Below are 27,295 nucleotides of genomic sequence, written 5' to 3'. Positions count from 1 at the left end.
CAACGGACAAAGGATTAATCTCCAAAATTTACAAGCAGCTCATGCAGCTCAATATCAAAAAAACAAACAACCCAATCCTAAAATGGGCCGAAGACCTAAACAGGCATTTCTCCAAAGAAGATATACAGATTGCCAACAAACACATGAAAGGATGCTCAACATCACTAATCATTAGAGAAATGCAAATCAGAACTACAATGAGGGGGCTTCCCTGGTGGCGCAGTGGTTGGGAGTCTGCCTGCCAATGCAGGGAACACGGGTTTTTTCCCCAGTCCGGGAAGATCCCACATGCCGCGGAGCGGCTAGGCCCGTGAGCCATGGGCGTTCGGAGCCTGTGCTCTGCAACAGGAGAGGCCACAACAGTGAGAGGCCCGCGTACTGCAAAAAAAAAAAAAAAAAGAAAGAAAGAAATTGCAATACCATTTTAATAAAGTTCAAAATCAACCACAACTAAACAATATATTGTTTAGAGATCCGTACACGTGTGATAAAATATTTACAAGAGAATGAGAAACAAAATAAGGTGGTCATTACCAAACTAATGGCAGAGGCAGGAGAATAGGTTAGAGGAGGAATTTAAAGATTGATGTGATGGGTGTTGGTCATGTTCTGGTTCCTATACAGGTAGAAGGTACATACGTGTTTGTATTCCTGCTATGCTTTTTACTCAGACATGTTACGTAAGTTTTCCTGTAATGCATATTACATAAACTTTTTTTTAACAAAAGATCAATATCAGGAAAGTTAAGTGAGTTGAACCGCATCTACAGACAGAAAACCCTTGTGTTTTTTGGATATCTCTCCTAAAGAGTAAGAATAGCATGACATGCCATCAGAGAAATAGTGAAAGGTACAAAATACTACTTGATAGCTAGCTCCTGAGAGAAGCTAGGAGATGGTGTGTACACACAGGACCAATTCAACCAAATAATCAATTAAGTATATATAAAGCCGATACAGTACTTTCTGCTAAGTACTGTGCTAGATTGTGGTGGTGCTGGGGAGATGTTTAGAAGAGCTTCTCAAGAGTGGCTGCAGAAGACTGTCAGCGATACAACGAGAGCCACACAGTAAGCACCGTATTATGTGGGTACAGACTGTAAGAGAATTAGTCCAGTCTGCTTCTCAGTAAACCCTCTTTAGATCCTCTTTCCCCGTGAGGGTGGTTTGAGGTTAGGAATTTTTCCTCCTTAGCTGTAAAACTTGACTTCTGTCACTCTAGGATTACCTTAAAGGAGAGGGACAGTAAGGGTAATATCGATTTGTACAAGCTAGCCTCACGTTGACCTAAAATCCTTCTTGGGCTCACAGGCCACTTGAGATGTAAACTTCTCTACTGAAATTAAACACGTCCATCCTACTCTAAGACAGCTGAGCTGCTAAAAGCAAATGCGACGACGCAGGAGCAGTTAACGTCGCGCGGTATTGGGCGGACCAGGCTGGAGGTGGAGCTGCCGGGGCCGGATATAACGTCACGGGGCCGGATATCACGGAGGGTGTGTGCGTCCTGTCGTAGGGGGCGGGGCTCAGAGCCTGGTTTCCTCGGCTACCATCGGCTGCTGGACCGCGCGTGGCGTCCTAGCTTTGCAGCTATGGGGGCTGCTGCAGGTTTGAAGGCAGATTGCGAGGCGCTGCTCAGCCGCTTCCAGGAGATGGACAGCGTGCGCTTCGAGGACTTCACCGACCTCTGGAGGAGTATGAAGTTCGGGACCATCTTCTGGTGGGTGTTTCTTGTCCACTACCCGCCTGCCTCCCCGCTCAGAGGCGGCGTGACAGGTTTCTTCCTTCCCCTTCGCTTCGCCGCACCTGGGAAGGGCTGAGAAAGGCGGCAGTCTCTGAACATTGCCTCCATCTCCCCTGAGCTCTCACTTGTACTTGGCCGCGCGCTTCCCCTGGGCGATTTCGTTGGCTTGAGTTCCTTCCATTTGCGGCCTCCTCCCGAATACGTATACCTCTACTTGGCCGCCCTTCTAAACTCTTCTACCTCCACTGCTTCACCCGGACCTTGGTCACCATCTTTTGCCCTCCTCTAGTCTCGTTTTCCTAGAACTCCATGTTTAAAAACAAAAACAAACACACAAGCAAAGACAAAACCCTGCATGATTTCATTTTTCACACAACCGCCGAAGTTCTAAAGTGCAAATTTGCTCAGTTCACATCCTTGCTTCCCACTCTTCAGTGGTTTCCATTGCCCTTGGGGTGCAGATCAAATTCCCTAACATGGCTGGCAGGAGCTTTCGTGACTGGTCTCTGCCCATCGCTGCAGCTTCATCTACCAGTCCACTCCATGCACTCGCTTTCTTGCTGCAGCGTCCGCACGCGGCCCTCTACAGGCGTTTCCTCAGCCTAGAGCTTTACCTCCAGCTCCCTTTGCCTGGGTACCTTATTCTTCACTCAGGTTTAAGCCCACATGACAGTTCCTCAGGGAAGGCCTCCTTTGCCCTTCTAGACTAAATAAGGTGTTCATGCTCTCTTTCTCTTGTAGCACTTTGTGCTTATTTTATCGCTTGACATTTTTTTTTTTTTTTTTTTGCGGTACGCGGGCCTCTCACTGCTGTGGCCTGTCCCGTTGTGGAGCACAGGCTCCGGACGCAGCAGGCTCAGCGGCCATGGCTCACGGGCCCAGCCGCTCCGCGGCATGTGGGATCTTTCCAGACCGGGGCATGAACCCGTGTCCCCTGCATCGGCAGGTGGACTCTCAACCACTGCGCCACCAGGGAAGACCTATCTCTTGACTTAACCACATTTTATTATAAGTGTGTAGTTCAGAAGGCGGTATAGTGTAGTGGTTAAGAGCATAGATAATGGAGTCCAACTGCCTGAATGTGATCAGAGTCCACTAACTGTGATTATATGGTAAGTGCACTCTAAGTGCTCAATAAATATTCACTGTTATTATTATTATTTTTAAATTTACCTTCCACTAGATTGAGCTCTGTGAGGACAGTGACTGGATGAATCTGGTATTTCATTAGCATAATACTTACAATATTGAAAAGGCTAAATAATTGACTGAATGAATGAGTCCTTGTGATTAAAACTCTGTGTTTTGCTGAATAAAGTGTAAACGTTCTCTCTTTTGTCTTAGTTGATGTAAAATAACTACCTGTGTAGTTTGTACATTGTAGGGGATGGAGAATGGAGAACTGTTTGTTGTACAGTTAATGAAAGGAGAGGAACTAATTTTTTTTAATGGTAGTAAATGTAATGCATTTAGAGCTGTATTTAATCCCTAGAACAACTCTGAGATCAGTAATTATCGTTGCTTTATAGATGAGGAAATTGAGGTTTAAGAAGGTTAAGTAATTTCTCCATGATCACGCAACTAGGTGGTAGAGTAGATATTGAAACCAGTGTGTCTTACTGTTTCTGAAACCCATGATCTTTCACTGTATCCCTCTTGGGAAAAGTGGTAGTTTAGAAAAAATTTTCTGGGGTTACCCCAATTCTTTCTTTCTTTCTTTCTTTTTTAAAATATATTTATTTATTTATTTTTGGCTGCTTTGGGTCTTCATTACTATGTGCAGGCTTTAGTTGTGGTGAGTGGGGGCTAATCTTCATTGTGGCGCGCGGGCTTCTCATTGTGTTGGCATCTCTTGTTGTGGAGCACAGGCTCTAGGCGCGCGGGCTTCAGTAGTTGTGGCACGTGGGCTCAGTAGTTGTGGCTCGTGGGCTCTAGAGCGCAGGCTCAGTAGTTGTGGTGCATGGGCTTAGTTGCTCCACGGCATGTGGGATCTTCCCGGACCAGGGATCGAACCCGTGTCCCCTGCATTGGCAGACGCATTCTTAACCAGTACGCCACCAGAGAAACCCCCTACCATGGTTATTTTATATATTAAATATTTTAAATTATTAACCAGTGATAATTTATAACCCCACTCCTTTTGCTCCCAGTTCAGCAATAAATTTGATGCTTTAGGAAGATGCATCATGTTTACCTAGTGTCTCAGTGTAAGAAGCACAGCAGAAAATTAGGTCTTCGTGCTTAAATCATGAGGGGATCAGATGTGGAATGCCCATCCACTTTCTAGCAGCTGCTATTTAAACAAGTATATACCTCTTCTGTTATTTTTTTTCACAGCCATAATATATTTTCTCTTTGTTTTCTAGTGGTAGAATGAGAAATTTAGAAAAGAACACGTTTACAAAGGAAGCTTTGGCTTTGGCTTGGAGATATTTTTTACCTCCATACACCTTCCAGATCAGAGTTTGTGCTTTGTATCTGCTGTATGGATTATATAACACCCAACTGTGTCAACCAAAACAAAAGGTAATATTCGGTGAGTTGTTTTCTTCCAGCAGAAATATGAAACAGGTACAATATTTTCACAACCAACTGATTTAAATAGAAATGCCAGTGCTTCAAAATTATAATACATTTGTGAAAAAAGATTTACATTTACTAACAACTTTTTTATTCCTCTTGTTTGCAGATTAGAGTTGCCGTGAAGGATTGGGATGAAATTTTAAAATTTCAGCAAGATTTGATAAATGCACAACATTTTGATGCAGCTTATATTTTTAGGAAGCTACGACTAGACAGAGCATTTCACTTTACAGCAATGCCTACATTGGTATGTTATCTAAAATAGATTGTTTCTCAAAATGAGAAATTATGCTTTATTATCCATAAAGTATCTAAGTTCCAGAAAGTGGAAAGACTATTATATAGTTTCCAATACTCGAAGAAAGGCTTCTTAAAATAGGAAACAGTGTTGGGGATTCCTGGCAGTCCATTGGTTAGGACCCCGCGCTCTCACTGCCGAGGGCTTCGTTCAATCCCTGGTCGCTGAACTAAAATCCCACAAGTTGCGTTATTTCAAAAGTCTAACAGTCTTTGAAACATGGATTATTTAATAAATATATACTTAGAGCTGCTTTTTTTTAATCCATGTTTACTGATAGACAGTTTTTGCTGCTCGCTTACTTATTTCAGTACTTAAAATATATTTTATAAAAGACATCTATTTTAAAGACATTCATTATTATTTAGCTGTCATACAGAATGAAGAAAAAAATTCAACGACCTGAAGTTACTGAAGACTTTAAGGACCCAAGTGATCATGTAATGAAACTTATCACTTCTGATGTACTAGAGGTAAATTTGTTCTTATGTTCCTGAATTTTTTTAAAAAATTGTTTTATTAACTACATATTGAGGTTATACCTTCATCTACTGGATACTGAAAACTTTTCTAATGCTTTTAACCAATCATAGAATGCTATTCCTTTCTCTAAAGTGTCAGGAATGTTACATCCTAAATATATCAAAATTTCTGGAACAAATCTTGAAACACAGTGAGAAACAGAAAGATGTAGAAGACTTGTCTCGGACTAAGGATATTTAGATTCAAATCCTGAAACCACCATTTGTATTTGACTTTAGATAGGTCATAAAACAAGAATTTAGTGACATTATTTTTTTTAATAATATGTGTTCATTTCCTAAGTTCCTTTTTACAATGCTTGTGTAAAAACCCACCACTGAAAACAGTGAAGCTATTTCGATGAAACGAAAATTTGAAGTCAAGAATAATGGATAACATGCCGCAGAGCAACTAAGCCTGTGCGCCACAACTAGTGAGCCTGCACTCTAGAGCCCACAAGCCACAACTACGGAGCCCAAGTGCTACAAATACTGAAGCCCGCGCGCCTATAGCCTGTGCTCTGCAACAAGAGAAGCAACGACAATGAGAAGCCTGCGCACAGCGATGAAAAGTAGCCCCCGCTCATCACAACTAGAGAAAGCCTGCACACAGCAACGAAGACCTAACAGAGCCATAAATAAATAAATACATTAAAAAAAAAAAAAAAGAATAATGGATAAGGGGTACGGTCTTAAAACAGCTTTTCCATCTCATATATTTTGGTATGTTATTTGAGTTGTGCGGTGTTGAGAAAAATCTTCTTTTGCATTGATAAGTAGTGATACAGAGTTTTACCTGAGAGGAAATGTTGCCCTGAGGTTAAAACAAAACCTCACTATAGGGCTGCAGCCTTCTGATCAGTGATCCATTCTCTTTTCAAAAGAATGGATTCATACGTACACAGAGAGTGTGCAGAGCGAGCACGAGCAGGTGGGGGCCTTAGTCATGTACTTTTCATTTCTTTGAGCCTTAGTTTCCCCCTCTTTAATATTAGGATTGCAACCCTTATTTCATCCAGTTGTAAGAATCGAGACCGACTTGTACCTGAAGAGTGCTGAGTGTGGCCTATAGCACATAGTAGAGACTCTTTTTAGTAAATGTTACTGCTTTTCCCCTGAACCCTGTTCAGTCTTTTCCTATATCAGGAATGAAAGAGGGATCAGATCTTTGATTTGCTCAAATGTTTCTCTGTGTTCTGGGTGCTGCCGTGTTTTAATAACTTCAGCCGTTAGGTTGCATCTGTGATTTTCTAATTCAGATAGCAAATTGATTTTTGAAAGTGCTCTGTATACTGACTTTATTTTTGAGCAAGAATTGCTAATCTGGGGTCCATGGATGGCCTTGAAAGGTTCATGGATCCCTTTCCCCCCTAAATTGTATTGAAAATTATTATACGTATGGACACTTGGTTAGGGTGAGGTACTCTATCCTCAGATTCGCAAAGGTATTCATGTCCCCCCAAATGGTAAGAATTACTCAGTTAGAGGGAAATTGTTTGCTAAATATCTAAAGACATGGTATAGTGCAGGAGCTCTACAAGATGTTTTGTGTATATCATTTGCAGACATCTCGTGAAGTATAACAAGAATTAGGATCTTTGCCCTCTAGCAGCTGAGCAAGAAAGAAGTGGGAGAAGATTATGTAGAAAAATAAATGTGAGAAAAGAACTTTGTGTAATAGAGGGAATTTGTATTTTGTCTTTTTGGCAGAGGGGAATCATTTAGAAGTTTTAGAGATTGGAGAGGCTTAGAGTGTATATTTAGGTTTGGGGTAAGGAGCCAGTTAGAAGGAGGGTTTGTGTAGAAGAGAAGCAGCACAGTCCCTGCTGTGAGGTGGTGGGTCTGTGACCAAGAGCCTGGTGGAGAGATTAGCCTTGAGCAGGAGAAGGCACTTCTTCCTTTGAAACCTTCGGGAAGGAGGTGAAAATGGATTCCTATAATTGGTTGTGAAGAAGAGAAGTAGAAGGCAAACAGACCCGATAGCCTGAACTTTAAGAGGCCTCCCGCCAGAACTAAGAACTGAGAAAGTTTGGAATAGCCGTCGCGGAGAGTGAAAGATGCTGGGATACCAGAAAGGATTTGCCAAGAAGTACTGATGTAAATTATAAAGAGAGAGGCAGAGAATGTTCTGTAACAGTAAGATGTTGTTCTTATCAGTATTCTCCCAATGAAAAGAAGATGATTTGAACCCAGTTGGTTGTAATTTTTGATTGTTGACTAGTGGTAGAATGTTAATTTTTTTCAACATACATTGCTAAACTTTTTTTTTTCTTCATTTTAAGCTCTTTTACTACAATGTGTTGAATTAAAGATTCCTCTGTTAAATAAATTGTATATGTCGGCAAGCAGGTATGGGAGATTTCAGAGAACAGAGCTGGGGTGATGCACAAAGCCATATCCTTTAGGGTGATTTGAGAGGAGGGTCAGAAGGGCCAGGCTATGAAATGCCTATTCCTAGAAGCTTCTGAGAATGGAGTAGTCTGTGTGAAGTCATCCTGACTTTATCTGGCATCTTTATCTTTGGTAGCCTTTTCCTTCAATACCTGTGTGGGCTTTATTTGTCCTGTCCTAGCATAGACCATGACCCATTTTCACTGATAATCCCTAAATTTAATACTTTTCTATTTTCCTTCTACTGCCTACAAATGCAATTAAGTCTTCATGTCAGCATACTTGAATTCTGGTCATGATTCTGCTGCTCATTAGTTCTCTTTTGTGGTTAAGGAGGTATAATAAAACAAGAGAATAGGATATTGAATCAAATTATCTGATTTTTTTAAAAAATTGAGGTATAATTGATATTATATTAGTTTCAGGTGTATAACATAAGGATTTGATATTTGTACATATTGCCAAATGATGACCACAGTAAATCTAGTCAACATCCATCACCATACATAATTACAATTTTTTTAAGGCATCTGCCTTCTAATTCCAACTCTGCTACTTAAATATGACGTTTAGCAAATCATTTCACTTTTGAATCTGTTTCTTCATTTATATTTACAATTATATTAATGGCATTACATGTTCAGTATTCACCATGTGCCAGGAACTATGCTGAATGTTTTTTGTATGTTATCTCACCAATCATCATAATAACCCTGCAGAAGAGATAGTATTTTCCCAGTTTTAAAAACGAGGAAACTGAGGGACTTCGTTGCAGTCCAGTGGTTAAGACTCCGCACTTCCACTGCAGGGGGCGCGAGTTCGATCCCTGATCGGGGAACTAGGATCCCACATGCTGTGTGGCATGGCCATAAGAATAAATAAATAAATAAAAATTAAAACAAGGAAACTGAGGATCAAGAAGTTGAGTAATTTGCATAAAGTAAGACACAGACACTGGATTTGAATGTCCAGGTGTGTAAAGCTCCAAAGCCCATACACTGTCTTTTATTTATTAATCCTTTGATTTTGTATAGTGGTTTACATCATACAGAATACTGCCACTTGTATAAGCTCACTTAATACTTTTATAGTGCATTAGGCGTCATTACTTCATTTTGTACAAATGTGGAACGTGATTCTTAGACTGAGGGATTTGCTCAAGGTCACAATCTAGCAGGTGACGGAATTCAGGCTCAAAACCAGGTCCAGCTAGTGGTCTTTGCCCTGTATTGTAGTGCATGTAAAATAATGGGAATATAGCACATTGTACCATGTAAAAAGTTAGGGGCTTCCCATGTCTGGACACTCTTCCCCCTTGAAGATCTTGCATATGTGAGCACTCGCCACTCCTGAGCAGTTTTGAATTGCTTCAGCAGATATCGATGGAGTCCATCAAAATCTCCTAGAAATGCATTGAGTAGCCTGTCTTGGGGTTGACTCAGAGGTTGTTGACCATCTGTGATGGATAGTTCTCTGCTGGTCTGTGAGCCAAGTCCCAGTGCTGGTTTTATGTGATTCTTAAGTCCACCTGCCGTATTTGTGCTACCTTTCTCTTTACCCTGTATACCTGCCCATTTGTCTGGAGTTTTCTGGGGGAGGAAGGTCTAATAAATGATGCCTCAAATGGTGTCATAAATCACTATTTCATTTAATCTTGAATCTTATCACTGAGGTAATGAGGAAGCTTATGGGGACAGGCACAGAGCTTTGAGATTTGTGAACGTCAGCCCATGTCTGTGGAGGATTGGGAGAGAGTCATTAGATAGGAATTTCCAGCTGAGCATAAAGAACTGTGTAAATATCCTTCATGTGACAATATGAAATAAAAATGTGATCTTAGTTATCAGGAGTAATACTTAAAGGTATGCTATACTATAAATAATTTTTGTTACATCCAGGAATGCAATCTTATGTTAACTAGTCTCTCCCCATCGTTTCTGCATACAGTGTGTATTGCCTAATGTTTGTTGAGTTGAGCTCAATGATTCCATACTTCTGGAAAGCAGACTCTTCATTAATAATGTTGTACTAGTTTGCATAATTATATCATTTTCAATATACTGTAGTATGTTATTCCTTTTCAACTCTGTCACTTTGGAAGGTGATTTTATTTTGTTATGGTTTTGCCTTTAAGTTTCTCCTTGAAAATTGAATTAAAGCACTCATCATTTCACTTTTAGGAAATGCTGAATGTTCATGACCATTATCAGAGAATGAAACATATAATTTCAGCTGATAGATCCAATCCAGACAAAGCCCTCAGCTTGATAAAGGATGATTTTTTTGACAATATCAAGAACATAGTTTTGGAGCATCAGCAATGGCACAAAGACAGAAAGGTTTGTAACTGATATGTCACCTTTGCGTTTGCATCATACGTGACTGGCTATACGTGACTGAGGACGTTGAGAGGCAGCCTTGCTTAGTGGCTACCTCCTGTGAAGCTAAGATCTCGAGTGCTTTACTTTTTTAGTATCAGCTTTGCCAGTTATTAGCCATGTGATCTTATTTAATCTTACAAATGGATTTTATATGTAATTATATAGCATATTATTAGTTATAATTAATCATTGTCATTATGTAATATATAGCTAAATGATATCCATTATACACTCACACGTACACTATGTAGTGTACATAATTATAGAGGAATAAATAGTCTTGGTGTACCATGGATTTATTACAATCTTTATAATTTAGCATTCTCCAGAGGTTACACATTGGCAGTCTTTGGGCCAAAGCCTGCACGTACTTTTTTTTTTTCTTTGCATAGCATTGTTCCTAATATTTAAAAAATTTGAATTAATTACCAACATTTAAATATTGTGGACTTAACTTAAAATTCCAGACATCCAACTTCTGTTAAAAGTGAGAGGTTTGGTAACACTGGTCCTACTTTGCTGCATGGCAGTGGACAGCTAGACTTGAGTGATGGCTTCTCCCATTGTGACAGAGCATGTGCTTTCTGTTTCCTGCCTTCCTTTATCCATTTACAAATCGCATCAACACAAGTCTTCCATTTAGTTTTCTGATCCAAATACTGATGCTAGAACTGCCCATATTCCATATTAGCCTTTTCAGCTAGAGAAACTTTTACTCTGGAAACCTGAAGACAGGCCTTGCTAAATTTACTTTTGAAACCACTACTCCATCTAATTTTACTAAATACTTCTAGGAAAAAATAAGTAATTTCTGATTACTTACTATGTGTTTGATAATGTGTTAGTGTTTTCACAAATGCTAGATAGGCATTATTATATAGCATTTTTCAGAGTGATTCGTTGCTACTTTTTGGAATATGTAAAGGGAGATGGCTCAAAACTCAATTTTAGAAAAGATAAACAAGGAAAGTGATGAGATAACAGCCTTGTGAAGAAGGAAATAATTTGCTTCCTCTCCGGACATTTATTTTAATGAGAGCACATTTTAGAATGTTTGAATACTTTAAGTGCTACAAATGGGTTGCACAAGCGACCTAGACACTTAACGTAAACATCTATTGTAGTGCTGTCTTTTAACAACTCTCTTTAATGAGCATTACTAAGACCTTTGAAAACCTGGAGGAAAGGAGAATAAACCAGCTTTCTCACTACCACATAAAGTGCATGTCATCTTTCATTAGTTAGGAGGATTTAGGTATTTTCTTGATGAATTTTGTAACTCTTCTTTAACCTAACCACGATCTTAATGTCAGGTGGTGAACCATGTTTTGATACTGTGAAATATTCTTTTAGTTTTTTAGTAATTAAAGTAAATGGTTTTCATTGTTCTGAAATTGATTTTCAGTTAATTTTTAGTTGGTTTGAATTGTAAATGTATAAATATAACTTTTTTGATCTTTCAGAATCTATCCTTAAAATTGAAAGCTAAAGATGGAGAAGAAAAGAGTGAAGGAAATTCACAACAGTTAGAGGTCAGAAAAATTCACTATATGATTGCTTATGGGGCAATAGTTTGGTTAGCTTCTTTTCATTTTATGTGTGGCTGTGATTCTGTATATTAACCATAATGTCCCATGGTCAGTATTCTAATACATATCTCAGAAAATTCTGTAACATGGGTTCTATGAAGGGCTAGCCTGTTCTCTGCTGGAAACCTTGTGAAAGACCACGCCAGTTATAGATTGGGAGTGGGATGTTCACAGTTTTCAGCAGGGAGAGGGAAGGATGGTGGTGGAAGGTGTCCTCAGTCCTGACAGGGGCAGAGTAAGGCTTTTGTAATACTATGTCTTTTCAGCCTTTCAGCCAGTGTGGAGCACAAGCTACTATTTACTGCTTTCTGTCTCCAGAGTTTTCATCCATCTTAGTGCATGAGGCAAGGAGCGATCTTTGGGCATAGGAAGATGAGGAGGGAATGGCCTGGTCACCAGGAATTTCATTCATATCCTCCTTAGATCCTGAATGAAAGCAATCCACAGCCATGGGGATGTTATCATGGCACCTGTTAGAAAGTAGTGCATGTTTATATGCCTTTACTTAATATATGTCCAATAAATGTTAGTTCCTTTTACCCTACCTTCTGTCTCAAATCTTATTTCTGATAAAAAAATAATTGGGAATTCATAATTTCACTCAGTGTTTGTGTGTTTTAACTTTTTCCCTTTCCTGTTTATTTTTACTTACAGAGAAGTGAAAGGGCAGAATCATTAGCGAAAATCAAATCAAGGGCCTTTTCAGTTTTTGTTGAGGTAAGTTATTTCTTTAATAAGGTAATTTAGAAATTTATGTGATGCTTTTTTAGTCACGTTTTAATTTTTTCATCAAAGTAACACTTGTGCATAGTTTTAACTAATAATACTGGAAAGTTTATATAATCCAGCAGTCTCCTGCTCTACCACTTCCTGCCCCTGTACTTCTGATCTCAAGAGGCAACCATCTTCACCTTTTTCTCTTTTTTTTTTTTTTTTTTTTTTTTTTTTTGTGGTACACGGGCCTCTCACTGTTGTGGCCTCTCCCGTTGCGGAGCACAGGCTCCGGACGCGCAGGCTCAGCGGCCATGGCTCACGGGCCCAACCGCTCCGTGGCATGTGGGATCTTCCCGGACCGGGGCACGAACCCGTGTCCCCTGCATCGGCAGGTGGACTCTCAACCACTGCGCCACCAGGGAAGCCCCAGAGAGATTTCTTAAACTTTATCTTCTGAATCATTATATTGCGTTTTTATTATTTCTGCTGATATTTTTTGATTACTAAGATTTTTTTTCTTGTTCTCTGAATCTTTTCTTACTTAAAAAATGTGTTCTTTATCTTTTTGTTTTTCTGGATGCAATATGCTTATATGCTTGAGGATGTTATTTAGTTTTTTGAAGTTTCCTCCTTTTTCCCCAGAGTTTTTATTTTTGTTTATTCCATTCTCTGTCATTCATTTTGTTGGCTTTTTTCAAACGTTTGAAGATCCTCAGATCATTAAGAGTGGTCATGTGGAGATATAGCTTTTTAGCTTCCATGCTTTTCTTGGATCTAGTCATTTTTACCAGAGAGCAGGCTTCCATTCCCTTGCCTGGGGGAGGAAAGTGGTAAATAAGCCCAGCTGCCAATGTTTTGGGTGCCTACAGAGAATCTGCCAACAGGCTCACAGTTCCTTCTAGAGGCTTCACTCAACCCACCTATTTCTAGTAAGAGGCTTTATCCCCTTCTTAGCTATACTGGTTTCCTCAAGCCTTCAGCTTCTCTGATTTAGCCTCTCCAGAGAGCAAGCCTCCTGTTTTCTACAGGAAGAGGTCAGATGTTCAGCTTTGAGGCTGCTAAATGGGATACTATTCCCTATGTAGATTTTTCATATATCTACCCGTTTTTTTAGTCCCACTTCTGATGACCCCAATTTCTGATCCACTTGGACCAGCTTTCCTTGTAGACTTCCTCAATACAGGCAATTAGATTTCAGCTTTCTTCATTCTAAGTCAGCCATCACTTTTACACTTCCAAAATTTTGTTGATTTGTTTACAGCTGCATTGTTTCCTGTTATCTCCGTTTTGTGAGTTTATTCATTTTTATTCCTTTCCTCTCATTTTAGTGGGGTTTCAGGAAGGAGCACCAATAAACTCGTATTTTTTTCTGTTGTTTTTTTTTTTTATGAATCTAAAAATGACTTTATTCTGTGGGAAACTACTATCATTCTCTGGTTGTAGAAATAAAAAGGAATAAACGAAAAAATTAAAAGTGACTATAGATTAGTTAAGTGTTATATATTTGCTGTACTACAGTAAATTGAGTACAAAATATTGTTGAATGAAAGCATCAAGGACAATAAATTAATTATTCCAAATTCATTTAAACCAGAACTATTTCCATATTATATAAGCTAATTGTTGTTTAATGTATTTCTTAAGACATTATGAAATACTTTAAAAAATTATTAAACAATTAAATTATAATCCCCATAAATTGTTATGAGTGTGTTATTGCATAGTTGTAGTTTTTTAAATTATTGAGGTATAATTAACATACAGTGCATGGTAGCTTTTAAACTGTTGTTAATACCTGCACCACATATATGACATTCATTGAAAACTCCTGTAGTCAGGGCTCTGCTTAAGCAAATAAGGGAATTTATTGACTGATATAACTAAAAAGTGCTTGGACTGTCCCTCCGTTTCTCACCTCTTATGTTGCTTTCATTGCCTTCAAGTGCGATTCGTGACAACTCCAGCCTTGCATGTTCCCAGCTTTCGGTTCAGTGGAAAGGGAGAATTTTCCTTTCTAATAGTTAAACAAAATTCTAAAATTGAGTTATATCAGCTATGACGCACATCACACACCCACCCCTGAACAAATCATGGTGGCCTGGGAATGTGAAACTCATTTTGACTAGATCGGGGCCACATGGCCATTCGTAGAGCCAGGCATAAAGTAGTTCCATTTGAAGTACATGGTGCTAACTAAGGAAAGTAAAATGTTGTTAGAAGAAAAGAATAGGTTATCAGGTGGTAAAAATGGCGGTACTTGTCCTTTACACCTCCATTTCCCAGCCATGCAACTGCAACAGTTTAACCCAGCAAGGATATTTTAACTCCGTTTGGGCAGATGAGGATGACAGCTGCAGGGAACTCTTCCTGTTGTAAAGCTAAAAGAGTATATACATGTAACAGGTATTAACCAAGCTAGTATCATGGTAAAGTACTTTATGACAAGTATTTCTGTGAATCTTTCGTCATCTTTGATTGTCTGTTTTGTTGTTCCCTAAATCACCTGTCAGTTGGGTTCATTTTGCGATTCATTGTAATTAATTGGATTTGCAACTATTTAGGCATCCAAGTCACGAAGGCATCGTCAGGTCAAACTTGATTCTTCTGACTCTGATTCTGCATCTAGTCAAGGACAAACCAAAGCAACTAGGAAAAGAATAAACAAAGAGACATTGAAACCAGCAGGGGGGAAGATGTCTTCCGGAAACAGAGGTAACTTTTTGAGACTTAAAAAAGGGAAAACAGGTCTTATTTACAACCTCCTCTCACCATGTTTTCTTTATTAAAAAGGATTACTTGTTTAAAAACCTTGTGAGATTTAATATTAAAAATAAATTATCTTAGATTCTTTGAATCTTACTACTGAAAGGGACTCTAGGAGTCATCAAATTCATCATTTCATAGATGATGAAATTTAGGCCCATACAGGTTAAATAACTTGTCCAAAGTGATATAGTTAGATAGTTATAGAATCAATCCAGAATTATACGGAGCATACTTTATTAGTAATTTTTGTGTGTGAATCAAACTTATGTGTAGAATAAGGTATGATAAGTAATACATTCTATAAACTGTATTTTCCATTTGCTTCACTAGCTAAGCTGAACCTGCTTTTCTCTTGAAATAGTTTATCTGTAAAATTACTTTTGGTATTTGGTTTTTTAAAAAAATGACTATATACTCAAAAAGTTTAATTTTTAAGCATTGCACAAATAGTATATGTTCACCATACATAAAGTTGGAATCTGATTAACAGGCTCAGGTGGAAAAAAAGGAGCATTAGAAACATAGTAAATATTTAGTGCCTAATATAAGAAACACAGAGCCACTGTAGCAGTATATGAAGATATGTTATAGCCTTGTAACATATTTTTTTCCTATATTGAGGCAGCGGAGGGAGAACTGAAGTCAAATACCTTTACTACAGTCCAGATATGATCAGTTCCGTAACTTAACGCTTGAAGTGCATTGAGAATTTAGAGGAGATACCACATTTGTTAAGGATAATCAAGAAATACTTCAGAAGGAGAATGTTTTTAGTTTTCTTTACACAGCTAGCAGATATTGTGAAGAGAACTGTTAGACTAATTTCACTTATAAGTATTAATGAAAAAATCCTAAGTTTTATGTATCAAAAGAATCTCAGATACAAAACAACTTGACTGTGTACATTCATTCTGAGATGCAGGGATGGTGCAGTTAGGAATCTATCAATATAATTTGCCATATAAATAGGTTAAAGGGGAAAATGTGAATTCATTTTAATAGTTACCCAAGAACACATTTGATAAAATCCAGCATCCATTCTTGATTTAAAAAAATATCCTCCAGATGTAGGGAGTCAGCACACTTTCTGTAAAGGGCCAGATAGTAAATGTTTTAGGTCCAAGTGGAACCTTCATATATTTCTGGTGGGAATACAGAAAGGTATAGTCACTCTGGAAAACTGGCAGTTTCTAATAAAGTTAAACATATACTTACCAAATAACACAGCAGTCCTACTCCTTGGTATTTACCCAAGAGAGATGAAAACTTATATTCACACAAAAATTTCTATGCAAGTTTATAGCAGTTTTATTCATAATTGTGAAAAATTGCAGTCAGCCTAAATATCTTCAACTGGTCATTGTATAACCGTGGTATAACCATACGGTGCAGTACTACTCGGGAATAAAGGCACTACTGATACATGTAATAACATGGATGAATCTCAGTGCACTGTGCTAAGTGACAGAAATGAGACACAGAAAAGGCTATATACGATATGATTCCATTTATAAGACATTCTGGAAAAGGTGAATCTACAGAGACATAAAAAAGATCATTGGTTGCTAGGAACTGGGGGTGGAGGGAGGTGTTGACTGCAAAAGGGCACAAGGGAAATTTTTGGTGCGATGGAATTGTTCTGTGTTCAATATTTTGCACAACTATGCATTTATCCAAACTCCTAGCTCTGTACCGCACTAAAAATGGTAGTTATATATTAATTCAACCAAAACCAAACCAAAACAGAGGATATGAGGAAAGGATTGATTAGTTTGATCATATTTAAAAAAGTAACCTCTGGTAGATTTTTTCTAAGGTATCAAAGATACTTAGGTTTAGAAACCTGCACAAGCATTTTTTTTTTTTTTTTTTTTTTTTTTTTCTTTGCGGTACGCGGGCCTCTCACTGTTGTGGCCTCTCCCGTTGCGGAGCACAGCCTCCGGACGCGCAGGCTCAGCAGCCATGGCTGATTGGCCCAGCTGCTCCGCGGCACGTGGGATCCTCCCGGACCAGGGCACGAACCCGTGTCCCCTGCATCGGCAGGCGGACTCTCGACCACTGCGCCACCAGGGAAGCCCACAAGCATTTTTTTATTAATTATCCACCTTATTTCTTACAAGTGCAGCCCAGAGGTAGTTGGTCAAGCTGCTTTCTTAAACGTCTGGAAAAGTTTTTTTATGCAGTTGAAACGGAGGAGCCGAGTGCAAGCTAGGAAAGAACTTAAATGAAAGTTCCTTTTCATCTGAAATGTTGGACACACGTAACTTATGAAATATCACTTCTTTCACTAGCCATAATTTTTTACTTAATGTAGTTACCGAAAACATTTTCATAAACTCTGAAATTAACTTTTAAGGATGGCTGAGGTTTGTTATTGAATTTACCGAGGTGTATTAGGGAGGGTTTAACCCATGAGAAAGAAAGTACACTAAAATGTGATCTGAATTAGATCCTTAATTGTAACTCAACTATTCCAGGTAACCAGCTTTGTCGCTCCTCTGAAGCAGAGGTAATTTGTTATTCTTCATCTTAATAAAGATTCAAGTGCTGGGCTTCCCTGGTGGCGCAGTGGTTGAGAGTCTGCCTGCCGATGCAGGGGACACAGGTTTGTGCCCTGGTCCGGGAAGATCCCACATGCCGCGGAGCGGCTGGACCCGTGAGCCATGGCCGCTGAGCCTGCGCGTCCGGAGCCTGTGCTCCGCAACGGGAGAGGCCACAGCAGTGAGAAGCCCGCGTACCGCAAAAAAAAAAAAAAAAAAAAAGATTCAAGTGCTTACTAAAAAGTTTCTCTTTAATTAAAAGTTCATTTCCTCAAAGTAGAAAAGTATTTTTGATTTCATAGTTTTTTCAAAAAGAGGTGTCTTATATTCCATAAAATGCAAAAGATCTTGTAAAACCATTTGCAGCACATAAGATTAATGCTAAACTTCTTAATTTTAGGAGAGCTGTTATAAATTAGCAAGAAAAGGACCACCACCCTTTAGAAAAATGGGCTGAGGTCATGAACAGGCAATTCATGAACAAAATGTGGTTACCATGCATATGAAGAGATATTTAATTTCATTAATAATGAAAGAAATGTAATTTAAAACATGATTTTCATGTAATTTTTTATATTGGCAAAGATTAAAGGTAACTGAATACCCATTGATAGTGAAAGTGTGCGGAGGTAAAATCTGAATTTGAGTGGGAGAATGAATTAGCACATCCTTTTTAGAGAGCAATTTGAAATCATCTGTCAATTGATTTTAATCAATTTTAAATGGACATGCCTTCTAACTTAGCAATTCAGTTTCTAGGAATTTATCCTTTACAAATGACAAAAACACACAGGACATTCATTGCAGGATTATTGACAAAGACTGTTAACAACTCAAATGTTTAACATTGAAAAAATGTTTAACGTTGAAAAATCCATGTAAAGGAGTATTTTACAGTTATTAAAAAGCTGGAGAAAGTTCTATATATACTGACATGAAAATATGTCCAAAATATATTGATACATTGCTTAGTGAAAATGTTTTTTTAAGGAAGAGTACGATTCATTTGTTAATAAATATATATGTAGATGCAAAACTATAATATAAAATAGATAAACCACAAGGTCCTGCTGTACAGCACAGGGAACTATATTCAGTATATTGTAGTAAACTGTAACGGAAAAGAATCTGAAAAAGAACAATATGTGTGTATATATATGTATATGTACATATGTGTGAGTGTGTGTTTGTATATATATATATATATATATATATAAATAAATTGAATCACTTTGCTGTACACCATAACATTGTAAATCAACTATACTTCAATTAAAAAAATGTAGATAGAAGTACAATATATATCATTGAAGAAATCTAGAAGCATATAACAATGATTAGTTCTCAGGGATGGGAAATTTCTAAGCCCATAAATTTCTGTTTGACTTTTATGTGATAACCATATGTATTGTAATCAGGAAAAACCCAAAGATTAAAAAACAAACAAATGTAACAATAATTCCTTAGACTAAGGCAAGTAGAGGGATTGGCATGAAAAGAGGCAAGGTAGTTGGAAGTATAGCATGTGAGGGGCCTATTTTTTTGTTTTGTTTTGCGGTACGCGGACCTCTCCCTGTTGTGGCCTCTCCCGTTGTGGAGCACAGGCTCCGGATGCGCAGGCTCAGCGGCCATGGCTCACAGGCCCAGCTGCTCCGCGGCATGTGGGATCTTCCCAGACCGGGGCACGAGCCCCGAATCATCATGCATGCTGATGCAATCATGCATCAGCAGGCGAATTCTCAACCACTGCGCCACCAGGGAAGCCCTGAGGGGCCCGTTTTGCCTGGAGCATAAAGGATGTGTTGAAGAGTTACTGTTAACGTGGAAAGATACGTTGAGGATTATATTGTGACCAGGCCTTAAATGTGGAACCAAGAAGTTTGGACTTCATTCAGTAGGCAGAGGGGAGTCACTTCTGAGCAAGCAAGTGGTATGACCAGTTTTCTTTGAAGAAAATCAATCTGGGAGTAGTATGGAAGGTAGGTGGGAACAAACTGAAAATAGGAACACTAAATAAAAGGCTGTTAAGGAGTAATGAGGATCTGGCCAGGTGGCTGTAGGAATTAGATAAGCAGATTAACAGGAAAGCCAATGGATATCTACAGGTAACCAAATATTTAGGCTGGTGGAGAGGGATGAGACAAAGATGCTTAATGCCTAAGCAACTGGGGGATGTTGTGACTTTAATAGAATAAGGATCACAGAATGAAGATTTCATTTGGGGGGAGAATTTGCCCCAATCTGCCTTTTTAGGCTCAATTTCTGTAACAGCTGTCTAGCACGTAAATAGGTGCTCAAGTATATTAATAGGATTTACCCAAGTTTGTATTATTTAAGCTTCAACTATACCTGTTCACCATTCCTAGAACATAACACGCATGCTTCTGGAAGAACATCAGTAATAATAATGGTGATACATGATGGTGAAGATGATAACAACTATTATTTATGTAACGCTTATTATCTGCCGAACTTTTTTCACACGTCCAAGGTCACCTAACTAATAAATAGAGCTGAGACTTGAATGGCAGTCTGTTTGAATCCAAGTCTGAATCTTTAACTGCCATATTTGCTGTCTCTCGGGTAATTGGAAATGTGGATCTGGAGCTCCAGTTAGACACGCACTTAAGTAATTGTTGTATTCTAGCTGCATGCATGTCCTATAGTTGTATGTATCGAGATTGAGCAATTGTCTATTACTTATCATTGCATTCCACATGATTAGCTTCGAGCAGAGTAAAACTATTGAACTGACAGCCTCTGAGGAATTAGTTGTGTGGATAACTGAGGTTAATTATTTAAATGTCAAAATTTACTTTTTAAACGGTTAATTATTCTGGTTGATATCTTTCTAAAACATACTACATTCTTCTCTGTATATTTCTTGTTTTCTACAATGTGCATTTATTATTTTTTACATGTATTTTGTGCTCTCCTATTTTCTAGAACTATGTATCCTGAACATAATTTAGTTTTTATGATTCAAGGTTATCATCATTAGCATGTTATTTTACTGGGTTTTGTAATATAATGATCCTATCAAATAGCTTAAGTGTGTGGGTCAGTTGACCTTTATACTTACGGCTTTGTGCTGCAGGACTTCGTCAGTTCTTATGTTTTTCTGTCACATTTGTTGTGGTAGGTGTCTTCATTCTGTTCTCAGTGTGCAGGCTTGTAGCAATTTTTTTCCCTTTTTGCTGCTTCTTAACTGTACTGGTTTTAAGAAATGGGTTTGCCATTATTCCTACATAAATGTAATTTATTTTTGCTGCTTCTTAACTGTACTGGTTTTAAGAAATGGGTTTGCCATTATTCATACATAAATAAATGTAATTATGTTCTGGATAAAGGCCTGAGGAACATATCTGTGACTGAAGTTCATGAGCTTTTATTTAATATGTGGACTTTGAGATAAACATCCTGAAGTTCTGTGTTCACTTCTTGGTTCCTGGCTATGTGATAAGTGGGTGAAGCATTGTATTTTGTTTTTCAGAGCTTTTAGAACACTGATTTTCTTTTTTTTAAAGAAGATGTTGGGGGTAGGAGTTTATTAATTCATTAATTTATTTTTACTGTGTTGGGTCTTCGTTTCTGTGCGAGGGCTTTCTCTAGTTGTGGCAAGCGGGGGCCACTCTTCATCATGGTGCACGGGCCTCTCACTATCGCGGCCTCTCCTGTTGTGGAGCACAGGCTCCAGACGCGCAGGCTCAGTAGTTGTGGCTCATGGGCCTAGTTGCTCTGCGGCATGTGGGATCCTCCCAGACCAGGGCTCGAACCCGTGTCCCCTGCATTGGCAGGCAGACTCTCAACCACTGTGCCACCAGGGAAGCCCTGATTTTCTTTTTTAAACTTACTCATTTAATGTAGAAATAGATCTCAAAATGTAGTTAATCATCATGTGACTAGATGAAGGTTTTTTTTTCTCAGTGACAGTTTTTAACTCAGAAATCCTTCCCTTGACATTGTTGGATAGATTCTGTTAGGTTGTAAATGTGGATTTAAAAAAATCATTAATAGTTGATGTGGATGCCCATGGTACAAGATTATAAAGAACAATATTAGTAATTTGAGGTAGATTGTACTGATTATAATCTTGTGAACAACTGAACATTTTTATAGGTTCAAAATCCACCCCCCTCCACTGCCAAAAATGTTATTAGATATGGAAATAGATTTCCTAAAATATTATCTGTCATCTTAAAAATCATGTAAAAAAATTATTGTATCTAATACTTAGGACTTCCAAGTAAAGGTAAAATTCTATTTTAATAACTTAATGGGAAATTGGTATTATTTTATTAAGTTTGAATTGCATTTAAAATGGAAGTTTATTGCTACAGTTTACTCAACTGCATCTAGAGCAATCTATTCATTCCATAAAATCTGCATCCCATTAAGATCCCAGAATACATGTGTTCAGAGCAGAAAGCTTAAACTCATCTTCATTTAATTTCTTGTCTCCTGTGCTGGCAGGTACTTATTAACATATACACTCTGTGAAATACTGTGTTATAAGATAGTTGAATCCATATTTATAGTTTATTGAGGCTCTAGTATATGGCAGGCACTTTTCTAAGTACTGGGGATACATCAACCTGAACAAACCAGAGTCTATCCTTGTGAAGCTTACATTTACTATGTATTATATATTAAGATATGAGGTGGTGTAAGTGTTGTGGAGAAGCGTAAGGATCAAAGAGTGACTGTGGGGGGCGGTTGCTACTGGGACAAGGAAGTAATGTGCTCAGTGAGACCTGATAGGACAACGGTGTTTGATAATTTGATTAGGATATTTCTTCAAGCAACAGAAAGTTGATGTAGAAAACCTCCAATGTTTTGGAAAATGGAACGTTACTGGGAAATTTTGACTAAGAGAAATATATCTTGTAGAACATATGTGGTGATACAGGAAAGTGTGTCTGCATTCAAAAACAAGGCTATCACGTGGCCTCTTCAAGATCAGGAGGCTGTACATATGTGAAAAAGTACGAATTAAGAACCTGTGTTCATAGGCAATCTGAACTGTGTTTCTGAAGTTTGTGCACATTTTCCTTCACTGTAATGTGATTTCACAGCTGTTTGTGAAAATAGTGAATAATTTAATGATCCTAAAAGTAACAGGTTTTGTGTGTGTGCGCACTTGTGTATGTGAGAATTGCCTTATTTTCAGGTTGTTTTATTTAATGATGGTTCCTTGGACAGCATTCTGGTGTTCAGCAACCAATACGGAATATTTGTCATTAAATCCATATCACTCTTTAAAAAAAAAAAAACAAGGCTATTAACTTTAGAATTACATTGGTGATTAATTAATAAAATTGAAGTAATACACATGATTATTCCCTGATGTCTGCAGATATAACCTATGCTGTGTGTGATAAAGATTGAATAATATATCTATGTTTGGCTAATTTTGTTTCTTCCTTTTTCCTCTGTTTACTTTAATGGAAGGATTAGAGACTGTTTTCAAAACATAGGTATAAATATATTATAAATTTATTAACACTTTTTAAAAAGATAGGTAGTTTTATATGCATATTTCTGTTTACCATTACAATTTTAGCTTTTAGTTTAAATATCTAATTTTTGTTATTATAATAATGTCATTATTTATATAAAATTTTTTTTCAAAGATTAGCATTCTTTATTTTCGTATAAAATCATTTTTTCAACTATTTCCAGGTGACATGCAAAATGTACATACGGAAGATAAATCTTTAAGTCTGAGTATGCCTGTAATTACAGAAGAGGAAGAGGAGAATGAACGTTTTAGTGAAACAGGTACAGATGAAATTTTATCAAACTACTTGCAGAGCATCGTTTAGAGCCCTTGAAGAGCATGACAGTTGGCTGTGTGTTCCTGTGATGCTTTAACTTTGGTGCATTGGAGAATCTTGGCGTTAATCAGACTGTTAATCATGACACTTAAAAGTAAGTGATAATACAGTGAATGAATGGATATGGAGAGGCACGGGTCAGTCCAGGTGAGAGGTGAAGGATAGGGAAAATATCATTATTAGTAAATGAATATCCATAATTGTGATGGTGTCTGAAGTGTATTTCTAACAAAGGGCAAAGGTCACAAAATGTGAATTACTGTATATAACTTTTTAAAAGATTTTATTGTTAAAAAATACTTAATTTCAAATTCTAGTAAATGTAAAATTTTCACCTATGAGATGATTGTAACTAAGTGGTAAATTGCCCAACATGAATTAAAATAGCTACATCTTTTTGCATTGCTGTGATCTTAATTCGTTTGTAGTATTTGTTAAACAGTAGTTTAAATAATTATTATCTCTAGTAATAATTACAGTAACGTACAGAGTAAGTTATAATAGCAGGCTAGGCTTGATAATCGGTAATCCATCAATGGTAATGAACATAATGTATATTAAGGATCTGCCTAATGACTTTGTTTTCGTTTGGCGCTGTATTCATTCAGCAAGCATTTACTGAGTGCCTGTTTTGTTTCAAGTGCTTAGGTAGCTATGGGAATATAAAGATATATAGCAGAAGAGTTTAAGAACCATTTTATTTTGATCACAGTGTGTGTAGACCTGAGCACAGGGAGTGGCTCATAGTGGACCTAAGTAACTACTGTTTAATGAATCAGATCAGTCTGTGCCCCAGAGGACCTTACAGTTTAGTGTGCAGAAAAACAACACAGTACCTTGTAGTAAAGAAACAGGGTGCTATGGAAACATATAGAAGACAAAGACAATTAAAAGAGAGTATTTGTTCCTTCGGAAATCTGAGTTGCTTCTGTGATTCGCCTATGTCAGCATAAAACGGTCCTTTATAATCTTGTGAGTTTCAGACTGTAGTTGCTTTCTGGTTTTGTCTGGTAGCTTTTATTGTGAGTAAACAATCAAACACATGTATACCTTTATGGCTGCCTGGCCAGTCCCATTCTAAAATCTATCAGCTTGTGAGTTTTAAAAATTTGGTTTTTATTAAATCATAATTACATAAGCACAGAATTTAACAATGAACAGTTTTATAATACTCATTACCACGGACTTCTGACTCTGACTCCCATTTTTATTCCCTAGAGACAACTCTTTTATAATTATTTTGGTGTTGATCTCCATGTTTCTAAATAACATGTTTATATTGTCACTTATTCACGTTTCAGTTCTATGAATTATCTATTGAGGGAGGCAAGGATTTAGTTCTCCTTAATACATTCTTTTTTTTCTTACTTGAAGTATAGTTCACCTACATCACTATGTTAGTTCCAGGTGCACAACTTAGTGATACGATATTTCTATACATTACAAAAAGATCACCATGACAGGTCTAGTTATATCTGTCACCATACAAAGATGTTACAATATAATAATTTTATGTATTCTTTACCTCCCAATCCAAACACATGATACTTCCTATCACCCACCCTCTCAGTATGGTTATTATTTTAGTTATATCAGTATTCAGCATTTTACAAAACATTATTAGCAGCAGGGCCATGTGATATATACTATGATTCTCCCTTAATCGGAACACTTATTGTTTGCCTTAAAGAGTTAATAATTTTTTTGCCTTATTAATTTGTTTCTTTATGTATTTATCACTAATTTACCCCCCAAACTCTTCCTCAGTGTATAAATCTCCCCTTGAAACACTAGAGCACATTAGGCATTTTATCAGTGTCATCTTCTTAAAAGAAGTCTCCTCCAGGCCTCTGACTTGCTTTACTCTGGACATCATTCTCTTGGCCTGCTGCCACTTCTTTCCAGGAATCTATTTTCTTTTTCTTCTTAATTTTTTCTTTGTCTTTTCTCATTCCTTTTCTGTCACTCTCCTTTCAGTTTTCATTGGAGGGGAATATTCCTTTCTTTTACGTCTTCCATAATTTTCATGTTTTTGTGTCTTCTGTTATTTGCTTTGTTTTTAGTGATCAGTAACTTCTAGGTTCACAGCTGTTTCTAGATGGACACTTACTTGAGTGTTGGTCATGGCATCTGCCATGGTAGCCAAAAAGATGTATGGTACTGCTGTTGTGGGTTACATTTTCAGGTTTAATCGGAAAGCAATTGAAATCTTAGTCACTTTCTTTTAGCACTGGCCCAGATACCTTTCAGCTCTGGCATACTGGGCCCATGCTAAGTATAGGGAGGGCATACCCCTATGAAACAACCTCAGAGTAGCTTATTATCAAGTAGCATTTAGGGTGATTAGGATCTCCAGTAGTACGTTTACAACTGCAGTATCATTTTGAAGGATAAAAGTCATGTATATGTCAGGTTTAAGATTTCTTGTATCTTTGCTGTGAAGGTGTTCTTATTATTATGCCAACCTATATAGTTTAATTGTGTATTATCAATTAAGTATTATAATTTTTAGACCTGACAGGCTTCTTAATTTTTTGTCTTCAGAGTTCACTGCACCCAAGAGGAGAAGAAAACACAGAACAAAGAGCCTGGTGTAGAGTACTTAATTTTGAGCTTTCTGACAGAAGAAAAGATGTATATTTTGTGTATTGAACAGGAAGACCACCAGTATTAAAAATAATTCTTCTGGGAAGCTGTAGGTATTTCTTTGAAATGTCAATACTTTAATATAGTTCTAGAATAAAAGTACAAAAAAATTAGAGTATTACTCTAAAATTTAATTTTAACATCTTTTGTGAAATATGCATAAATGATAAAATTTGGATTTAGAATGTAATAGAAATAATTCTGTTATTTGCAGATTATTGCTATTTCCTACAACTTTTTTGTGCTATTATACTATCTTAGTACAGTTCTGGAAGTGTTAGCTATTCTATTTAAAATCTTTTTTCTTGAAATATTAATGTTTATTATATGTAGATGGCTAATTATTTTATATCTAGTTTGGTAATGTTTGTTTATGATGTATATTAACTATTTTATATATTACGTTGTTAAGTGCAATAAAGTTTTTGCCTTGTTTGCTTTATTTTTTTAATGTTTGAAACTTATATGGTCAGTAACTTATGTGATTGATAACTTAGGAAGCTCAGTTTCTACTTCTGTAATCAATTAAGTATTCTTTTGTGCTTGTTTTAAAGCTCTCTTTGGCCTAACATGTCTATATGTATACATGTATGTTTGTGTAGGTATAGATATATGTATGTATTTGTCCAGTTATACATATAATATGATTACTCAATACATTGTTTAGGTACAACATTTAAATACTGATTATTTCTAATGAAACCTAATAAAAAAGAGTGGTAATGTACATTTCAGAATGTGTCTGGTACAGAAAGTTGGTACTTAAAGAAAAAAATTCAATAGCTTCATGACTGTGCCTCTCTGTTAATTTATCATTTGAGAGATTTAAACGGAGATTGCTTTAGCCGTGGTGTTTGAATTGCTGCTGATAGCAGACCATCTCACATCATGTGGCTGGCTCAGCCTGTCTTAAAATTGATTAAACTCCATGTTGTTTTCCAGTGTGGTATATTCAGGAATTCTACAAATGCCCCGTGAGTGAAAACGTGTGTAATCTTTTAAAATCAAAATACTAACACTAGCCCAGACAAAACTTCGCTTATTAGAATCTGTGCTGTCACATTAGCCGTGAAACAAAATTGTTTCCCTTGACTGTTTGCCTTGTTTTCCCTGACTTCAGATGTTTCTGTTAACAGGGCAGTTTTCATGATGTGGATATTGGGCAGAGCTTCTGGGGTTTAAATATTCTAACATTGGGGTTTAAATATTCTAACATTGTGATCCATTATTGGCCACTTGTATACCAGGTTATTTGCTAGGGTTTGTATAAACATTAAAGTTTACA

At 37.3% G+C, this 27,295-nt stretch overlaps 1 protein-coding gene across 1 annotated transcript; it reads left to right on the top strand.

Annotated features, from left to right (window-relative positions):
• The first annotated feature begins 228 nt into the window (after positions 1 to 228).
• SNAPC1 (small nuclear RNA activating complex polypeptide 1) lies at positions 229 to 26,336 on the top strand. Its single transcript, XM_065872628.1, has 11 exons — positions 229 to 232; positions 1,583 to 1,720; positions 4,111 to 4,270; positions 4,434 to 4,574; positions 4,994 to 5,098; positions 9,718 to 9,876; positions 11,382 to 11,450; positions 12,162 to 12,224; positions 14,783 to 14,933; positions 23,210 to 23,308; positions 25,909 to 26,336. Exons 2-11 carry the CDS (start codon positions 1,593 to 1,595, stop codon positions 25,959 to 25,961), a joined length of 1,128 nt encoding a protein of 375 aa, XP_065728700.1. The 5' UTR covers positions 229 to 232; positions 1,583 to 1,592; the 3' UTR covers positions 25,962 to 26,336.
• The last annotated feature ends 959 nt before the right edge of the window (positions 26,337 to 27,295 follow it).

This window comes from Phocoena phocoena, chromosome 2 (genome assembly GCF_963924675.1).
Source record: "Phocoena phocoena chromosome 2, mPhoPho1.1, whole genome shotgun sequence".
In the NCBI taxonomy this organism is placed as follows: Eukaryota; Metazoa; Chordata; class Mammalia; order Artiodactyla; family Phocoenidae; genus Phocoena; species Phocoena phocoena.
Note: the sequence above shows the minus strand (reverse complement) of the source record. Positions and strands in the feature narration are given on the sequence as shown.

What these genes read in the sequence shown, in the direction of transcription:
- SNAPC1 (XM_065872628.1), top strand. Translation starts at nt 1,593, where the DNA reads ATGGGGGCTGCTGCAGGTTTGAAGGCAGATTGCGAGGCGCTGCTCAGC. An exon ending in TGTGTCAACCAAAACAAAAG is followed by an intron (nt 4,271 to 4,433) that starts GTAATATTCGGT and finishes TCTTGTTTGCAG; the next exon opens with ATTAGAGTTGCCGTGAAGGA. An exon ending in CCTTTTCAGTTTTTGTTGAG is followed by an intron (nt 12,225 to 14,782) that starts GTAAGTTATTTC and finishes GCAACTATTTAG; the next exon opens with GCATCCAAGTCACGAAGGCA.